At 40.4% G+C, this 18,944-nt stretch overlaps 1 protein-coding gene across 1 annotated transcript in view; it reads right to left on the reverse strand.

Annotated features, from left to right (window-relative positions):
* Window positions 1-18,944, reverse strand: part of NALCN (sodium leak channel, non-selective) — a 392,050-nt gene that overhangs the window by 57,278 nt on the left and 315,828 nt on the right. Inside the window, exons 18-19 of the mRNA XM_012557767.2 lie at window positions 3,110-3,211; window positions 2,605-2,674 (exon numbers count right to left, since the gene is read on the reverse strand). Coding sequence (XP_012413221.1) covers window positions 2,605-2,674; window positions 3,110-3,211 — 172 coding nt within the window. The remainder of the gene's footprint in view (window positions 1-2,604; window positions 2,675-3,109; window positions 3,212-18,944) is intronic.

Raw genomic sequence — 18,944 nt, forward strand, 5'->3', positions numbered from 1 at the left:
ACTTTCACTCCGTGGGAGATGGGGAGCCATTGTTCAAATAACTGGATAGATTTTACAGAAAATGTTCCTTAGCTTTAATTATCTTTATCTTCTCTGGTTTGGAATAAGTGAAAAAGATAAATCCTCTAATTAAATTTTCTTCTCTTAATGGGGAAGATACACTATCAGAGATTTCTGATGAAATTCGCAGAATTCCATGACATTTTGCTATGGAGAAGATGGGACGTGGACTTGTTTTTGCACATCTATGTGGAAAATATTACAAAAAGTCTTGGAAGAAGTAAGGCTCTGGAGTTGAGACTTCAAATAGGATCTTTTATTATATTTATGCGTATATAAATAAACGTATATTTTCAAAGCCATGTTGTAATTTGGTTTGTAAGTAGATAGTGCATTGAAGGAAAGTGTTTTCAGCTAAAGTTGCTTCTCTGAACTTTTGCCTAGAAATTTTCTCCGTGCAACTTCATAGGCCCCCAAATTACAAGCGTAAGTCATGTGCTAGATCTGATCACAATGCTACGTTGACAATATGGTCGCCAAACAGAGCTCTGGCTATTAAAACTTCTGGCAGTAGCAGACATTTGTGCCAATTAAAACCATGTAAGTTGGGTAATGGTATTATCAGGTGTTCTCACTACCAACTTCTTCCTGTTACCCCGTTGCTGTCGAGTCGATTCTGACTCATAGTGACCCTATAGGACAGAGTAGAACTGCCCCACAGAGTTTCCAAGGAGTGGCTGGTGGATTTGAACTGCCAATTTTTTGGTTAGCAGCCGAGCTCTTAACCACCGTGCCACCAGATCTCCACCAACTTCTTCCAGTTCTCAATTTTGCCTAAAAGACTTAGTAAGAATAGATCCACAGTTTACTCTGACTAAAATAGCAATTTCTAGAGACTGAAAGCAGATGTAGTATGCGAAAACCTCCAGAGACTCGTAAGAAATAAGGTAATTGGTGAGAAATAAAAATAAAAACCCCTAAACCTTCGCTAACTTTCTCTTGCTAGGCCTCCTTCCTCAAATGCCATCCTTGGCTCTGAACATTCAAGACTCTGCTTTCTTAGCCAAGTTATCCAGATTTCACTTAAAGCCTATACTGTAATCGGGGCCTCACCGATGGTATTGTTTAATATGTTCTTTCTAACTCTTTATGGTAATCTCAGCATGGTATCACCACTGGTTAGACAACACTTAGGCTAAAATTTTGACTCCTAGGGCTTCCAAATAATAACTAGGAACAAATAAGAACTTCTTGCAAGAAGTGAATTTAAGATTGTTCCCTGGATTTTCACATTTGTTGATCACAGGGGCAGATTATGCAATAGGCAAGGTAAGCTTACCAGATAGTCTGTAGTGAATAATTTCACACTTTTTCACCACATCAAAGATTCTGTTCTAGGTATGGCTGGCATCTATCTCTCTCCCAACCCCACAGCACCTTACTACAGAATCAAAGCCTCTGTTCAAATTTACAATCCCTGACAGGGGCAGACGAGTCAGTAAGCAAGGTAAGCACAGGCTTACTTGTGCTTATTTACTAATCTGCAGTGAACTATTTCACCGTGCTTACCTTGCTGTTGGATAATTTGCCCCCAGAACTTGCTCATTTGCTTCACTTGGGTTTCTGGGATAATGGAGAGGGGTCTACACTGATTAATCTATCTAAAATTTGACACCCCAAAATCTCCACCTTTGATTTCTTTATTTTTCTTTATAGTACAAAGAAACCTGTCACAACATTGAAGAGATTATGGACAACAGAAATCACTCCCAGAGATTACACTATATGTCTGTTTACTTGCTTATTGTCTGTCTCATCCACTAGAATGTCAGCTCCATGAGGGCAGAGGTGCTCTCTTGTTTTGCTTTGGCTCCATATCACTTAGAACAGGACCTGGCACATAATCGACACTTGATAAATATTTACTGAGTGAGTGAGTGAATAAATGAATGACAGAAGTCTAAAAACAAAGAAATCCTTGGGGAATACTATGCAGCCTTGGTTAGAAAAGGAGTCCTGGGGGCACAGTGGTTAAGCGTTTGGCTGCTAACCAAAAGGTCGGCAGTTCAAATCCACCAGCCACTCCTTGGAAACCCTACGGGGCAGTTCTGCTCTTCCCTATAGGGTGGCTATGAGTCAGAATTGAGTCAATGGCAACTGGTTTAGTTTTTCGGGTTTTGCTAGAAAAATTCTTCTAGAAATAAAATTTTATTTCCTCGTATGGGAAGCCGTGAAATTATAGAAACTGGATATCAATTCTACATTATTTGGAATTTAGTCAACATCACAAAGTTAATTACACCAATCATGCCTATAATACTCTTTAAAACATCTCTAGTTTCAGGCAAATGCAACTGATACGTTACTTTTGTGTTATTATTTTCGGTAAGACATCGCCTTGTGCGAGATGTCGATCGTTTCACAGTTGATGGACACTTGCCTGTACCTGTCCATTTAACTTGTTTCCTGATTCCCTCTGGTATGAAGTCTTAAGGAGACGTGGCGATGTGAGAGAAAGATCCAGGAACTGGACTTATTTAAGCAGTCATTTAAATACACTTTCATAACGAGTTTCACAAACCCAAAGCATTAGTTATAACTTACATCTTGGGTCAAAGTTTCGAGAGATTTCCCTCTGCTGATCCTTTGGCTGTTAGAACCGTGTCTTAACGACCTAAAGCAATCACAACCAACTGGTGAACAAATATCACGATCAAACTTTGACTTTTAAGCAGTGACATTATAAAATCAAAATAAAACAATTGTTCCAAGATAGCATCAAGAGTGCTTATTCCTTCTTCTATAGCAAAAGCTCAGATAGTCTGTTCAAGGGTCTTGACTCCATCTGACAAAATTCAGATACATTTCTCCTGATCTGAAAAGTGAGAACTTGGCAATACTAAGGAGCAGGTTTTGTGAGTAAAGGCTGTTTGTCCCATTTGAATTTGATTGTGAGCTTCATTATTTTACCACCAGCAAATACAACTTAGTTCCTTACTCCAACCTATCTGCTGGCCGGGGCTGACAGCTTTGCCTGTGTACAGTCAGCACACCCCGCGCAATTCCTTTCCGAGGTTTCTCTGCAGCCTTGTCTCCCTGGAGTACTTACCTGCGCTCTTGGCGGATATGATGCTGCACGCTGAGAATTGACCTTTCCTTTGCCGGCTGCCCCTCGAATGATCCACTCAGCATGCGCTGTCGAGTGCAAGCCCTAGAAAAAAAAGGAGCCCCAGATAAATGCATGATTTGTACACTTGGGATGAATAATACATAACTGCTCATTACCCTGATTATTTTTAAGGCAACACCGATGATAACGCAGAATACAGCAAACTACACACAGTCATAAAGGAAAATGAGCTGTAAGCGCTGTGTCAAGAATACTTACAAAGCAAAACTATCGCAGCTGTGAAGAGATGCTGCAAAATAAATAGATACCTTCCCACCCCCTCCAAAAAAAGAGGAGAACTTCTATCTGGATTCTGTAGGCAGTGAGGCCAGCCTACCCACAGGTCATTATGATGTTGCTTTTGAATTTAGACAGGGAGGTTTCTAACAAAAGCCCTTAGAGAAGCATTTGTTTACCTAGGCCCCTGGAATGACAGAATATCTATGTCTCCAAGGAGATTTGGCAGAACTTTAGAAAAATAGAAAAGCATGAAGTTAGAGGCAGAAAGTAGTGTTAAAGAGAAGTCATCGACGTTAGAATTAATGCCTAAGGAAACCTCAATCTAAAGCCGGTGGATTATTGGTAACCAGTTACCAAATTCTTTGTATTCACAAAACCATGAAGACTTAAAAAAATGCTCTCTTGTGGAAAAATTGGAACCCTCATCCATTGCTGGGGGAAAACGGTGTGGTGATTCCTCAACAAGTAAAACATAGAATTACCATATAACCTAGCAATTCCACTCCTAGTTTATACCCAAAAGAATTGAAAGCAGGAACAAGAGCCCCTACTTGCATACCAACATACTTGTATACCAATGTTCACTGCAGCACTATTCACTATAGCCAAAAGATGGAAATAACTTATATGTCCCCCAACAGATGAATGGATAAATAAAAAGTGGTATATACATACAATGCAATATTACTCAGCTATAAAGAGAAATAAAGTTCTGATACATGCTACCACATGGATGAACTTTGAAAGCATTATGCTGAGCAAAAAAAGTCAGACACAAAAGGATAAATATTGTATGATTCCACTTTTATGAGCTATCTAGAAGAGACAAATGCATACAGACCAAAGCTCATTAGTGTTTACCAGGGTTGGGGGAAGGAGAATAAGGAGTTACTGCTTAAGAGACAGTGAATTTCTCTTAAGGGTGATGAAAAAAATTGGAAATGGATAGCAGTGGTGGTTACAAGATATGATCAATGTCATTGAATCGTACATGTAAAAAAGGTTGAAATGGCAAATCTTTTATTATATACATTTTTATCACAATAAAAATAAAATGTTCTCTTTAGACCAATACTAAATTTGTGTTAATTTCAGATTTACTAATGAGTTAAGACAGTTAGGTAGCCCAACACCTGTGGTGAATAATTTCGATGAGAAAACAAAATTTTTTTCCAGAAAGCTCTCTCCAGTGGGAAATGACAGGAATTCCCTTGTGGTTGTAGCCATGTGGAAACTAAATAATACAGGGGTTTAAAGACTCACATTCCAGATATGACATGGTCACTAACTAGTTGGGTGGCTTGGGGGCTCAGTTTCCTTATCTGTAAAATGAGAAGGCCTTGATCGTTAACTCATAGGCTTAAAGTTCACGGATTTTATGATTTGCAAATATTATGAAGCCATATTTGTTCAACACCCAAAGATATGTCCTGCCACTGCTTTACATAATACTTGCATATTTAGGTTTTGTAAAATGCACTTCTAGAATGGTTTTGAATTATATTAATACTGTCTGTCTTACTTAGAGCTAAGACCTTAGAGAGAAGGATCCGTAGTGTTCAGAATACTGAAAACAACAGCTCTTGTGACACCATATTTTAAATTCTTAAAAATGCTTTAATGCCAATGAAGATAATTATAATGAATATCTATGAAAAATCATACAAATGAATGTAACTACACTGCTGGAAATAAAGCACCAATCATCACTGTTCTTAGTTTAATAAGCAGGGTAGATAAGCTTGGGGTAAAATCAAAGCCAATTTTTTTTGAACCTCATGGATTATGTAGCAGGGATATACAGAGATTGTGCTTATTTCCAGGACTGGAATGACGTCACTGATTTTTGTAGAGTCAATACTGATTTTGTTAGGATAGGAAGATACATTTGCAAGTCAGGCTTAGTTGACAAAGGTATAGCAGGTTCTCATATATGCGGAGCCCTGGTGGTGCAGTGGTTAACTGTTTGGCTGCTAACCAAAAGGTTGGCAGTTTGAATCCACCAGCTGCTCCTTGGAAACCCTATGGGGCAGTTCTGCTCTGTCCTATACGGTCACTATGAGTTGGAATCAACTTGACGGCGATGGGTTTTTTTTTTTTTCTTTCATATGTTCATTTAGGATCTTTTTTTGAACAAAGGACTGGAAATCAGAAGGAATCCTGAGAAAATCTGTTGGAATAACTGTTATTCTGGTACAGATGTATATAGTTCTCCTGCCGTTTGTATAAAGCATTGAGACTTACTCTTCGGCCACTGCCTTGATAACTTTCATTCTTTTGTCACAAGACTCTCCCCTAAAGCATTCGAGACCTATAGGCCTCAAATACAAAATGGATACAACTTGATTATAATATTTGCGTTTGAGTGTTGTTGCTATGTTTGAGATGGAAGAATATAATTGGCTTTAAGCTGTATACTGTAAAAACGCCTGTGCATTTTTGCTAGAGAAGTGTTAGGACTACCGCCATTGACTCTGGGAGCCCACAGCTATTGTCTCCCAGGCACTGGAGTCAACAAACACACCCAGGCCTGCCTGGATGACCTCTGGGGATCTTGCTCCACCTCTGACAGAACAAGAAAAAACTATTGCCATTGAGTCCGTTCTCACTCATAGAGACCCTAGAGGACAGAGTAGAATGGCCTCGTAGGGTTTCCCAGGCTGAAATCGTTATGAAAATAGACTGCCACATCTTTCTCCCACAGAGCGGCTGGTGGGTTTGATCCACTGACCTTCCGGTTAACACCAACTGCTTAACCACTGTGCCACCAGGGCTCCTTGATAGAACAAGAGAGGACTTGATTTTCATGGTGACCCACAGGATATTGAAGACACGCTTCCCTCCCTATTCTCCTACATCTTCTCCACCAACAGTGTGGGTGGAATGGCGGGGGAAAAGTAACCTCCTTTTCCTGCGGTCATGATCGCTCAAACCCTTCCCACAGGGTCTAGAGAGTTCAAGAAACAGTACTAAAATGGGCTGTCCTTTCAGACATACATTCTGAGTCTTTGTTCTCTGTATGAGTCACTCATTTGCATGCGGGGGGCGGGAGCGTTACTTCTACCTGTGCAATCAGAGCCCGTGCTTAATCAGACTGAGACAGCCACTAAACGTGTGCAATATGTAAAATAGCCCTCTTTTACCCTTTTCCTACCACTTTCTTCTATGCTTACAATACTGTTTGCTAGAACAGTTCTAAGTGGTTAATGTTGGAAAAAAGGATACAATGCTCCATAACTCTGAGAATTCTCATTAACAGTCAGTTAAAACCTGTAACAAGTGATTGCAGATTTCGATTTGAGCAAAGCATAAACCTTGGTGGTTGGTTTTCTCATTGGAAGGACCCTGCCTGATGCCCCCTGCTCCCTGCTCAGAGGCTGTTTGCCCACTTCCTCATTTCCTGTAGCTCCAGGGCACCCATGTAATCTGAGCAAAAGGAAGCAGGCAGATGGTGAACACGGTAGCCTTGGTGTTAAGAGGTCAGCTTTGGTACTTCAGGTTTGACAAGGGACACCCTTGACCATCGCTCTGTTCTCGTGTGCTGGTTTCACATGCCAGCACTCCACGCCTCCAGGCTCTAGGACGCCAGGTGGCAGAACAGAGGTCGCCGACCAGACTCCATCTTTATCCATCAGCCCCCTTGTTGAGAGTCTCTGCTTGGACCAAACCCTCTGATACCTTGTTCTTTCCTTTGAGTGTGTCTCACGGCTTTTGAACTGAGAAAGGTAAATACTGAGGTTTGTCAGCTGAACACTAAGGGCTATATTCTTCTATCAAACAGCTTCATAAACATTTTGGGTGAAGGCAATTGGGGGAAAATACGTGAAAGGCAGTTCATTAGAAGACTCCTGAAGTATACCCCCCTGGCCAAGCACAGCGGTGGCATCTTATTAAAATTTAAAAGCAAAATTCTCTTCGAGGCACTGTATTCATTATGATTAACAACCAGCCTATTTATTTATAATAAATACCTCCCCCAAAAAACCAGGTGATGATATAGATGAAACATCTTCTCTACAAACACATAAATTCATATAAGAGAAAATATATGGGGGAAAAATGTAATTATATTATACGGAGAAGACCAGTTGCCAAATGCGTGTTCCCTGTGGGTGAGGGAAGGATATAAATCTGGGGTAAGACAGGGGACGGAGTGAGAAAGGGAATGGGAAAGAAGCTGCATAAGACTTTGGCCCCGAGGACACCTGACATTGAAGCAGCCTGGAGAGAGCGCGACATCAGGACGTTTCTGTATAAATAGAACAGCCTCATATGTGAGCCATCGTCACATTCTCTGGTGATGTACAATATTTGGGAAATAATAGGGTTGGTAGAAAGTTATTATTTTTAATTGGCCTGATCAGATTCTGCTCACAGGTTACACATACTCTAATCCAATGTACCAAGGTTCACGCAAAAATATGGTAATTTGCTTTATTATTTGTCAAAGGAAGTACAATTTTATTATACAGAAGCATATATAATAACCCAAACTATGAATGACTGAATAGTGTTTTAACATGTTCAATATAATTACAAACTTTAATATAAATGAGTTCTAAAAAATAACAAAGTGAGAAATGAATAGTTCACCCATGGGAAAAACCAAACCAAACCAAACCCACTGCCTTCGAGTCAGTTCCGACTCATAGCATCCCTATAGGACAGAGTAAAACTGCCTCATAGGGTTTCCAAGGAGCAGCTGGTGGATTCAAACTGCCGACCTTTTGCTTAACAGCCATAGCTCTTAACCACTGCACCACCAGGGCCCTGGACTGCACAGGGAAATTATTTGCTTTATTGTCTCATATTCCTAGAGCACATTATTAACTCAGCTTGTTCAATACTGACAACATTTTGTCATCATCAGTTACCCTCCAGAAATCCTGGTGGCTTAGTGATTAAAAGCTACGGCTGCTAGCCAAAAGGTCAGCAGTTCAAATCCACCAGGTGCTCCTTGGAAACCCTATGGGGCAGTTCTACTCTGTCCTACAGGGTTGCTACGAGTTGGAATTGACTCGATGGCAACGGGTTTGGTTTTGGTTAGTCATCCTTCGTACTAGACCTCAAGTTCTTTAGGGACCATTGTATGACTCATCCTTGTCTTCCGAGGAAGGACAGTTCCGGGGGCTGAGACTGGCTGACTGACTCACCTGTAAACTGAATAAGTGAAAAGGTGGAGGCAGGGGACGTGTAAGGAGAGCAGAGGAAGGTGAAGGAAGTGTTGTGGGCTGGATCTGTAACTTGCTAGTCTCAAGGTTCCAGAGTAGCCCGTTAGCTTTACAATTTCACGCCCAGCAGTGCACTGCTGATATAAAGTCCTGCCTTTGTCTAATGGAGCCTAATGGAGAAGATGATTTGAGAAAACATAAGATTTAGAATTATGCATTTCTGACCTCAGCTTTTACTAGCTGTGGGACTTTGGGCAAGTGCTGTTCATTCTAATGACCTCAGTATCTCATATATAGAATGTGGAGAATAATAATGTCTTTTCTACTGAATTTATAGTTCCTGGGCAATGCAAACAGTTTACATGCTCAGTTGCTAACCGAAAGGTTGGAGGTTTGAGTCAACCCAGAGGCACCTCAGAAGAAAGGCCTCATGATCTACTTCTGAAAAATCAGCCACTGAAAACCCTATGGAGCCCAGTTCTACTCTGACAAAAATGGGGTTGCCATGAGTTGGAGTCAACTGGACAACTTTTTTTTTTTTTGGTACTAACTTTATAGAGAATTAAAAAAAAAAAAAAAAGAGCTACCGTCGAGTTGATTCTGACTCATAGCGACTCTGAAGGACAGAGTAGAACTGCCTCACAGGGTTTCCAAGGAGCAGCAGGTGGATTCGAACTGCTGACCTTTTGGCTAGCTGCTGAGCTCTTAAACACTGTACCAGCAGGGCTCCCACAGAGAATTACAGGGATCAAATATGATTAGGAATGTGGAAGCACTTTGGAAACATTGACACTTTATTTAAATTTTAGTTGTTATTATTTACTTTTCTATCTTGTCTCAAGCCATGGTTGATGTTAAAACAGTCTATGGAGGAATGGGGACTGAATAGCAAATTTTACAGAGGATTATTTTGGAAGGTATCTCATTCTTGTTTGAGTCTAACCACTAGTGACTAGAGTGATATAGTCTATGGACTAGAGCAATGGCTTCTTAACTGCCTCGTAACTGTTCGCATGCATCCTTTCTCAATACCTTCTCCTGAGTGAGGTGTTTTTCTGAAATGCACATCTAGCAATGTTACTGTGGTAGGCAGGCTTCTAAGGGGGCCCCTGACTGTTGCTGCCTCCTGGTTTTCACGGTCTTGTATAATCCCATTTTCCTTCACTGTGGGCAGAACTTAGTGACTTGCTTCTAACTTGCAAAAGTGATGGGCTGTCGCTTCTGTGATTAGGTTAGAAAAGACGGTGATCTCTGTCTTCCCAGCATGCTCTCTCTCTCTCTCTTGCCCTTTCTTGCCCCCTCACTTGTTTGCCTGTGGAAGCAAGCTGCCATGTTGTGAGATGCCTTATGAAGAGACCCTTCTGATAAGGAACAGATTGAGCGAGGCTTCCTGCTAACATCTCCTGAGGAATTGAAGCTTTAACCTAACAGCTCAGGAGCAACTGAATTCCGCTAATAACCATGTGAATGAGCTTGGAGGCAAATCCTTCCCGTTCAAATCTTGAAATGACTGCAGCTTTGTGAGAGATCCAGAGCCAGAGGACCCAGCTTAGCCACGCCCAGAATCCAGACCTAAACTGTGGGATAATAAATGTGTTGTTTAAATCACTAAGTTCTGGAGTAATTTGTTATGCAACAATAGATAACTAATAGTTGTCATCACCGCGTCAGGACCTTCAACTCCTGTTGCCCTTCAGAGAACCATCAAGACTAAACGTCAGCATGGCTTGCAAAGTCCTGTAGTGTCTGCCTGCAACTCTCCTTTCTGCCTCATCTTTTACTGTAAGGGCCCTCACTCTTCCATGCCATCCTCTTTGTTCTTTCTATCCCTCCCAGATGCCGTGCTCTAAAGGGTTCTAAGACAGCAGGGGTTGTCTCTGTTATTGCTCACTATTATTCTCCCAGCACTTTGCACACAGTGGAGCCCTGGTGGCACAGTGGTTAAGAGCTATGGCTGCTAACCAAAAGGTTGGCAGTTCGAATCCACCAACCACTTCTTGGAAATCCTATGTGACAGTTCTACTCTGTCCTATAGGGTCACTATGAGTCGGCTGGACAGCACCGGGTTTTGCACACAGTAGCTGCTCTTGTGGAGGCAGGGGTGGTTCAGTGATAGAATTCTCGTCTTCTGTGCTGGAGACATGCGTTCGACTCCTGGCTAGTCCACCTCATGCACAGTACACCTATCCATCAGTGTAGGTTTGTGTGTTACTATGATGCTGAATAGGTTTCAATGGAGCTCCTAGACTAAGATGGACTAGGAAAAAATGCCTGGAGAATCTACTTCCAAAAATCAGCCAGTAAAAACCCTATGTGTCAAAATGGTCTGAACCACAACCGATCATGAGTATGGCACAAGACCAGGCAGTGTTTCATTCCTTTGTGCATGGGGTAGCCATGAGTCAGGGGGCCATTTGACAGCAGCTAACAATAACAGGTGCTCTTGTAAGGTCAGATGTAAAATAAGCCTGTTGCCGGTCTCACAACGCAGGACTGTTTCCGGAAGGACCTGAGGACATTTCATCTCTTTGAAATGTAATATCAAGGAAGAGTACCCCCTAGCTCCCTGTTTCTTTGGAGATGAACCTACCTTCACCTGTCACCTGACTTAAAGTTGCAAAACCTACCTCCAGTCATGAAGATATGAGAAAATGAGAAATTTCATCTTGAAAACATGAATGTAACAGATTGTTTCCACTTAGCTGTGTAAAAGAATAAGATTTTTTTCTGTCTTTACAATTTTTTAGTGGGCTGCCTGCGAAGAACTTCACACTCTGATTTAATGCTTACTCGCCAATAAAGCTGTTTTCTTTCTCTTCTAGATTTGTGGAGAGGCTTTCTGACTTGGGAGCAGATTTTAATTCTACTTCCCCAACACTCCATATATAGTTGTTGAAAGAATGAACCCTGAAATTCTGTGATCATATATTTTATTTGTTTTAATCACTTCATGCTTATAAAGCACAAAAATAATCGCAAACAAAACAGCGTGTGATTTAAGTATGCTTTTTAAAGGAGAAGATAAATAATCTTAATTTTATTTCAAAGTAGAATACTATGCCACTCAAAAAAATATAATGAACACCTGTAATAGATGAGACAATGAGATAGTAATGAAAAAAAAATTCAGACATTACTTCTTGCAACTTGAACATTTATTAGCTTTTATCTGTGTTCTGTGTGAAGAATACTCGATTAAAGAAAATGTCCAAGGCAACTTGGAGCAGACTGAAACACCTTAACTCATTTCAGTTTCTTAAACAGGAGATCTGATCTGTAACAGGGAACACGAGCTTAGCGTATCTTGTCCTACATGAATCTACTGTCAAACTGAAATAATGAATCACTAAGGGATTTGTGACTTCTAATATTTTACCAATGAGCCCTGGTGGCTCAAACAGTTAAGCACTCAACTGTTAACCTGCTAACCAGAAGGTTAGCAGTTCGAACCCACCAGGAGGTTCCACAGGAGAAAGACCTGGAAATCTGCTTCTGTAAAGATTTAAAAAAAAAAAAAAAAAGTTGCCATCAAGTCGATTTCAACTCCTAGCGACCCTACAGGACAGAGTAGAAGAGTAGAACTGCCCCATAGGGTTCTTCCGTAAAGAATACAGCCAAGAAAACCCTATGAGGCAGTTCTACTCTGTCACTTGGGGTCACTATGAGTCAGAATTGACTCCATGGCATCTAACAACAACTACAGCATCTTACCAATAAGAAATGAGATGAACACATCATTAAAGTTGAAAGTACTTGAGGTTTAATTAAATTCTATTCTGCCACTTCAAAATTTTCAACAGAATTTAGATTGGCTCAAACAGTTTACGCTTGGCTACTAATCAAAAGGTTGGCAGTTCAAATCCACCCAGAGGTGTCACAGAAGAAAGACTGGCCATCTACTTCCATAGATTATTGTTGGTGTTGTTAGCTCTCATAGAGTCAGTTTGGACTCATGGCAACCTCTGTTAGATTACAGACATTGAACACTATAGAGTACAGTTCTACTCTGACACACATGGGGTTGCCATCAGTAGGAATTGACTTGACAGCAGTGAGGTTTGTATTTTTGTTTTCGGTGTTGTTTCGCATTTTGTTTTTGTTGTTACATGCCGTTGAGTCTTTTCCAACTCATAGCAACCCCATGTACAACAGAACGAAACACTGCCTGGTCCTGTGCCATCCTCACAATCATTGTTATGTTTGAGCCCACTGTTGCAGCCACTGTGTCAATCCATCTTGTTGAGGATCTTCCTCTTTTTCGCTGACCCTCTACTTTATCAAGCACAATGTCCTTCTCCAGGGACTAGTCCCTCCTGATAACATGTCCAAAGTAAATGAGATGAAGTGTTGCCATCCTAGCTTCCAAGGAGCATTCTGGCTGTACTTCTTCCAAGACACACTTGTTCATTCTTCTGGCAGTCCATGGTATATTGAATATTTTTCACCAACACCATAATTCAAGGGCATCAATTGGTTTCACATAGGGGTAAAATAAAATAAGTCTTCAGGAAGAGAAATGTTCATTTATTTGCTATCTACATAAAAAGCAAATCTGACGGTGTTAAAAAACACTCTGATCTTCAGGGAAGGCCTTCTTCTTCGTAGGGGAAAGACTGGGTAGAGTATTGGTCTCAAGGCAAGCAGTGGAAGTCTAGCTCCACAGAAACTCCATCTGGTGGGCTAAATGCAAAATCTGATTTGCCTGCATGGCTTCTTGAACTGGAGGCACAAGGCTTCAAGTGTCTTGTGAAAAATAATGAAGTCTTTTGTCTTGTCTGAGTGAGGAAATTCTCTATTATGCAGGCATATGTAATCCCTTTATTCCTGTTCCCTGGAGGAGAATTACAGTGAAGCATTTTCCTTTTCCCAGTTGGGGTTAATGTTATGCCCTTACTGCCTTTGAAAGTAAAACAAGACCAGGACCCCTGATGATGATTCAAATGTGGGAATATTCTTTAGCAAACACACATTCCTAGTTGCAAAAATATTATCTCTGGTTTCTTGCCAAGTCTCTGAAAAAACATGAAAGATTGATTCTTCTCTCTCTTTTTCTGCATTGCCTTTGTGCTGTGGAATTTCAATTGCGCCATATAGGGTAGCCATATATATATAATCTTTTATGGAGGTTAACAGAAAAGAATTATGTCTTAAGAAATTATCTATGTTTTCCTTGACATCTCTCCATCTAAAATATTTTTAAATTGGCCCAAAGATTATGGTTGTAAGACAGATCTATGGAGCTTTATTAGCCTTTAAACACCACTAGTTGTTTATAGAAACAGTAGCAGGGGGTCCTTGGTTTCTTTCTTCTCTGTCTCCATGTCTTCTTTCTTAATGTTCCAGAACAAGGGTGTGGGAAAAGCCTGTACGTTCTGTAATGAAAGACAGAGGCCTATGAGTCTTCAAATTATTTTCACCTAGCATTCATTAGAGAAAAATTAGATTACATGATACTAGCTGGTACTAAATGTAATTACCATCCAAAGGAACTGCAATTTAGCTTCGCAGAGCGTTCAGTTTGAGGGATTTTACTGAAATCCTGAGCTCCACAAGGTAATATATTTTAGAGTATTATCAGATGTTGGTTAATATAATGTAGTCACATCAACAGACAACAGGAAAATACTCTTTCAGTGATAATTATGTAAAGCTATGACTGTAGAACTGTGTAAAAGAACAGGTAATGAGTATTTCCTGGAAATGTCTCTCACCGGATTTCATCAGAGGGACAGCACGATCATCCAAAGCAGAGACACTGGCGGATGCTAATGGGTGAGCTCCTCTGTAATGGCCTCTTGCTGAGGGGAGGAAAAAGCTGCATTTATAGCTGAGTGACTACCCTACTCTTTTATGAATCAGCCCATTCCCGAGTTAATGGATATGGCTCTTCAACAGCAACAGCAGATTACTTCTTTCCAATCTTGAGTTATTTATAAACATGTTTTCACATATACACATGTAAATACATAGGCAACCGGCAACTCCTTGTAGATTGAAAAATAAAAGAAGTCTTAATGATTTATCTTTTGTAGTTACTATAAATGAAAACAAAAAATTAAGTCAAGGGAAGTTCATGCCTTCAGAGCATTTATTAAAATTCAGAAAATGAAATGTCTATAATTCCAAACCCTTAACTGAGGTACAAATTTAGTAATTCAACTATTGACTCAGAGAGGAAAATGCAAATTATAATGGAAAGATAGAACTTTTTACTAAAATAAAAGTGAAATTTTGTAATGTTATAGAAACTATTAACTGATTTTTCTATAGCATTATACTTTATTTTCCTATATTAATTATTACTTTACCATCCAATAGTAAAATACCAAAAGAAAAACCCTTTTAAAATATCTTCTAGCATCTGTTAGGTAAAATTCAATAGTAGCTCTCCTAATCATAGCATTATTATAATCATTCTTTCAGCTTTATCTAAACATAATCTACAAATCTTGTACTCTCTCAATAAAATATGACATATTTTGGTTACCACAAATCAGGTACTATCTAAGAAAACATCTCTAGATTATATTAGTTCAATTAAATTATATCATACCACTTTAACATCTTCATTATTCTGTGTTTTACACCAATGCATATATCCACAGCTCTCATCTAAGCTTATACTCCTCTCAATGAATGTACTTAATTTTCATCTATTTACTTAGTCTCTTTATCTTCAAATTGTTCTTTCAATTAATCTACAAGAATTGTTTTGTGTGTAATGGAAATGTTAATAAAGAAAAGCCAACAACTAGGCAGTCTTAATAGAATCACAAAGATAAATATTCATAACATTAATACACAATTCTCTTTTTTCTTAAAACTTTGAGTTATTATTGCAATGTGTTGGTTAAAAAGAGTTGCCGCCATCAGTGCCAAGCTGTGTGTCAGGAGGCTAACCCAATCCTTGGACCTCAGGAGTATCTGTCCTTCTCCCTCTCATCAGCAGAGCCAGCCCAGAGGCCTCCCTTCCCTCTGCAGTGGCCTTCCAATGAAGACTTTGCGAGTCTAGCTCAAAGGTCTTTGGGACACTGCAGTGTACTCGACCCTTTCAGTGGTGTTGACAGTGTATCTTGTTAGATATACCCAGAATGCGGAACTACAAAGAAGTAACGTGACCATATTCAAAGTTGTTGAATTGCCAGGTTAACTAATTGAACAATAACTTTCAAAGGAGAACTTGACAAATGGGAAAAAGTAAATGGAGTAAGATGCTAAAGTTTTTCATTATTAATCTCTTTCAGAATTCACATGTAATTGGGCCAACTTCACAGAATGGCAGCTCTGAGTCTATCCAAGGAATAGATAAGAATGAAGAGGCTCTATTTCCTTTCCTCAAATTTTCCTTGTCATAGAGCTAATTATATACACAAGACCAGGTGGCTATTTGGAGGAAACCATTGGGATTGATTTAATTTGAATTCCTTCTTTTAGAAAACCCCATGATCTCCTCAATCTCTACCATATCAAGCTCAACCTCTTTCTTGGGAGAATTTCACCTACATGCTCATGTCCTGGAGAAGAGTCCAGGTGTCAATTCATCTATCCTGGACCCTGCGAGACAGGACTGGGAAGAGCAAGGGCCCCCAGAAGAGGACAGAGGGCCAAAACAGTCACTTCTTGTTCAGCCTACAGCCCATGAAGAACCAGCCCTAGCTGAGTGTTCCATTCACCAGAAGTCACAGAGCTCCAACTTAATGTGCACACTGAAGGTTTTACGTAGACAATTACAACCCATCCAGAAGACTAGTAGGTCCACCTGCTTTGAGTTTCAGGGCTGACATCATGGTGTCTCAGCCATAGCGGTCACTGTTATATTGCTAGTGGTGCCTCTGATTACAGCTCTAGATTCCCTTCTGGCTGCTCCTCATGCTCTGATCACCAACCGGTCTTATCCAATGATCTTGATTTAAATCCTGCTCACAATCACTCTTCCACCTGCCAAGTCAGCCACATCTACCTTTACCAACATCTATGTTCATTCCCTTATCTCTCCCTTTGCCAGTGTCCATGCCAGACGCTGGTCTATGCCCATTTGTCTATAAAGCCTGCCTCTTGCTAAAGCCTAGTATGTCTCCTACTTCTAAGATAGGACTGTTTTTCCTGGCACATCCAAGCTGAATGGAGAACCTCACAGCTTCACATCAGGAATCCCAGAGAAAGTTCATGGTCTTCCACACCTGGGACTTCCAGCCAGCTTTAGGCAGCGCCAACCTTGGTTGATGTATCTACGTTGTTAGTTCAGGAGTATATCGACCAAATAAATATCCAGCAACTGACCTGAACAAGTTTGTTACCGTGATGATGTTAGCAAGCCTAGCACAAGCTTAATTACATACAAAGTTGTAGCCGACAGACTTTTGTTTCCATCTGGGTAAGCAAGAAATTTGAGATCAACCTAGTGAAGGGTACATTGATTTATTAAATGTCTTTTATGCTCCTTTGATCCAGTCTCCTGCTGGGCAACAGTTGGGACTTCTTCAGTAAGCCTTTGGGGATCTGCTTTCAAAGGGGATTATCAACTGCCTGCATCTCCCGGTAGATTGTGGGTATGTCCTAGACTAACTAATAGTAGTGGAAAATCACCTATGGGGTGCTGTACAAACACTAACTCATTTAACCCTCACCTCTGTGGTAGGGGCTATTATTTTAAGGACCCCTTTTAACAGATGAGAGAAATGAGGCACAGGTGAAGCAACTTACCCAAAGACAACCATCTGTTGAGTAGTGGAGGCAGGATTCTAACCCAGTTTGGCTCTAGAGGTCATCCTTTTGGTATCTACACTACACTGCCTGCTTGTCAGTGGCGAGTAGCTATTGAGCTACCCAGTAGTGGTACCCAATGTACTTTGCTACGATATAAGCAACCTCATAATCCTACAAGGTTGCTTGTATCATTTACTTGACAGATGAAAAAACTGAGCCTTTTCCAAGGACTCACCACTACTCAGAGGATTTAAAGCCAAGTGTGGCTGATTTCAAAGTCTGCCTCTTTCCATTTCTACTACACAGACACAGCATATTCTAGATGAAATGGACAAGAATGAGGCCACTTTTAGAGGTCAGCACCAGGAAGCCCAGACAATTACAGTCCAGAAATGAGTTTTCCTGAGATGACATCCATCAGGGTCTGAGGTTTGAGTTGCAACCAATATCCCAGCCTAAGATATTCCAAGAAGACATCTCTATTACCCAAAAATAATTCATGGCTGGTATCCCTCTGCCATTGGAAAGTTTGTGTAGGATATGGAGAGAGTTACAGAAATGAACAAGCTTTAAACTGCCCCAAAGAGTAAGGGCTGCAAGGACACCAGTAGCCCATATGCCACCTTTGCATCAATTGTAAAAACATGCTCCTTACTCTTGAGGAATGTAGCCTTATGACAGAGTGGCAAAGGTCCACTTGGCAAGTGAAGTGTGGACTGGATTTCAACTTTTAATTGCCCCCTTGGCCTAGCAACTTTACACCATGAATAATGCATATGTGGAGATCCTGAGAAGCCGCAAAATTATGGGAAAAATAAAAGCATTTAGTGTTTGGCAGCACAGAAGATGAGAGTGGTGTATCATCTATAGTTTAAAAGCACAGAGTAATAGTTAATACGGATTCCAAAGGGTTTGATTCCTGGCTTCCTGTCTCACTATACAGTGGGACCTCAGATAAGTTACTTCACCTTCATGAACCTTAATTTCTTCATCCCTAAAACAGGGCTAATGCTACTTATCCTTCAGGGTTGCTATGAGGACCTAATAGAGGAGAGCATGTAAAACACTTAGCAGTGTTCAGCTCCCAGTCATTTTCCAATAAATAGGAGAGCTTAGCTGCATAAGTTCTCGGAATACATAAATCTGGCTGTCTATTTGGTTTTCTTGGCTGTAATCTTTCTGGAAGCAGACTGCCAGGCCGTTTCTTCCATGGTGCCTCTGGGTAGGTTCGAACTACCAACGTTTTGGTTATCAGCCAAAGGCAAACTGTTGGTGCTACCTAGAGACTTTTCGCTGTCTATTTGGGAAATCACATTGTAGTTGTTGATGACTGATGTGTTATCCAAGATTGTTCCTATGGTATGGTATGGTAATCTTGGGGACAATTACTTAATCCCTCTAAGACACAGTTTTGTCATTTATAACATGGGGGCAATAATAGTACTTTCGCAGAGGTGCATTGTAATTATTAAATAATATACTTAGTTTAGCACAGTACATTTACAAATGTTAATTATTCTTCTTTCTTGTATCATACATATTTTCTAGCATCAAGCACCATGAGCTCCTTGAGGGAAGAACCCATATATGTGTCCAGCATCTAGAAAAACATCAGGCATATAGCAGATACTACAGGAATATTTTTTAAATAAATGAGT

Source organism: Trichechus manatus, unplaced genomic scaffold, assembly GCF_000243295.1.
Source record: "Trichechus manatus latirostris isolate Lorelei unplaced genomic scaffold, TriManLat1.0 scaffold00118, whole genome shotgun sequence".
In the NCBI taxonomy this organism is placed as follows: Eukaryota; Metazoa; Chordata; class Mammalia; order Sirenia; family Trichechidae; genus Trichechus; species Trichechus manatus.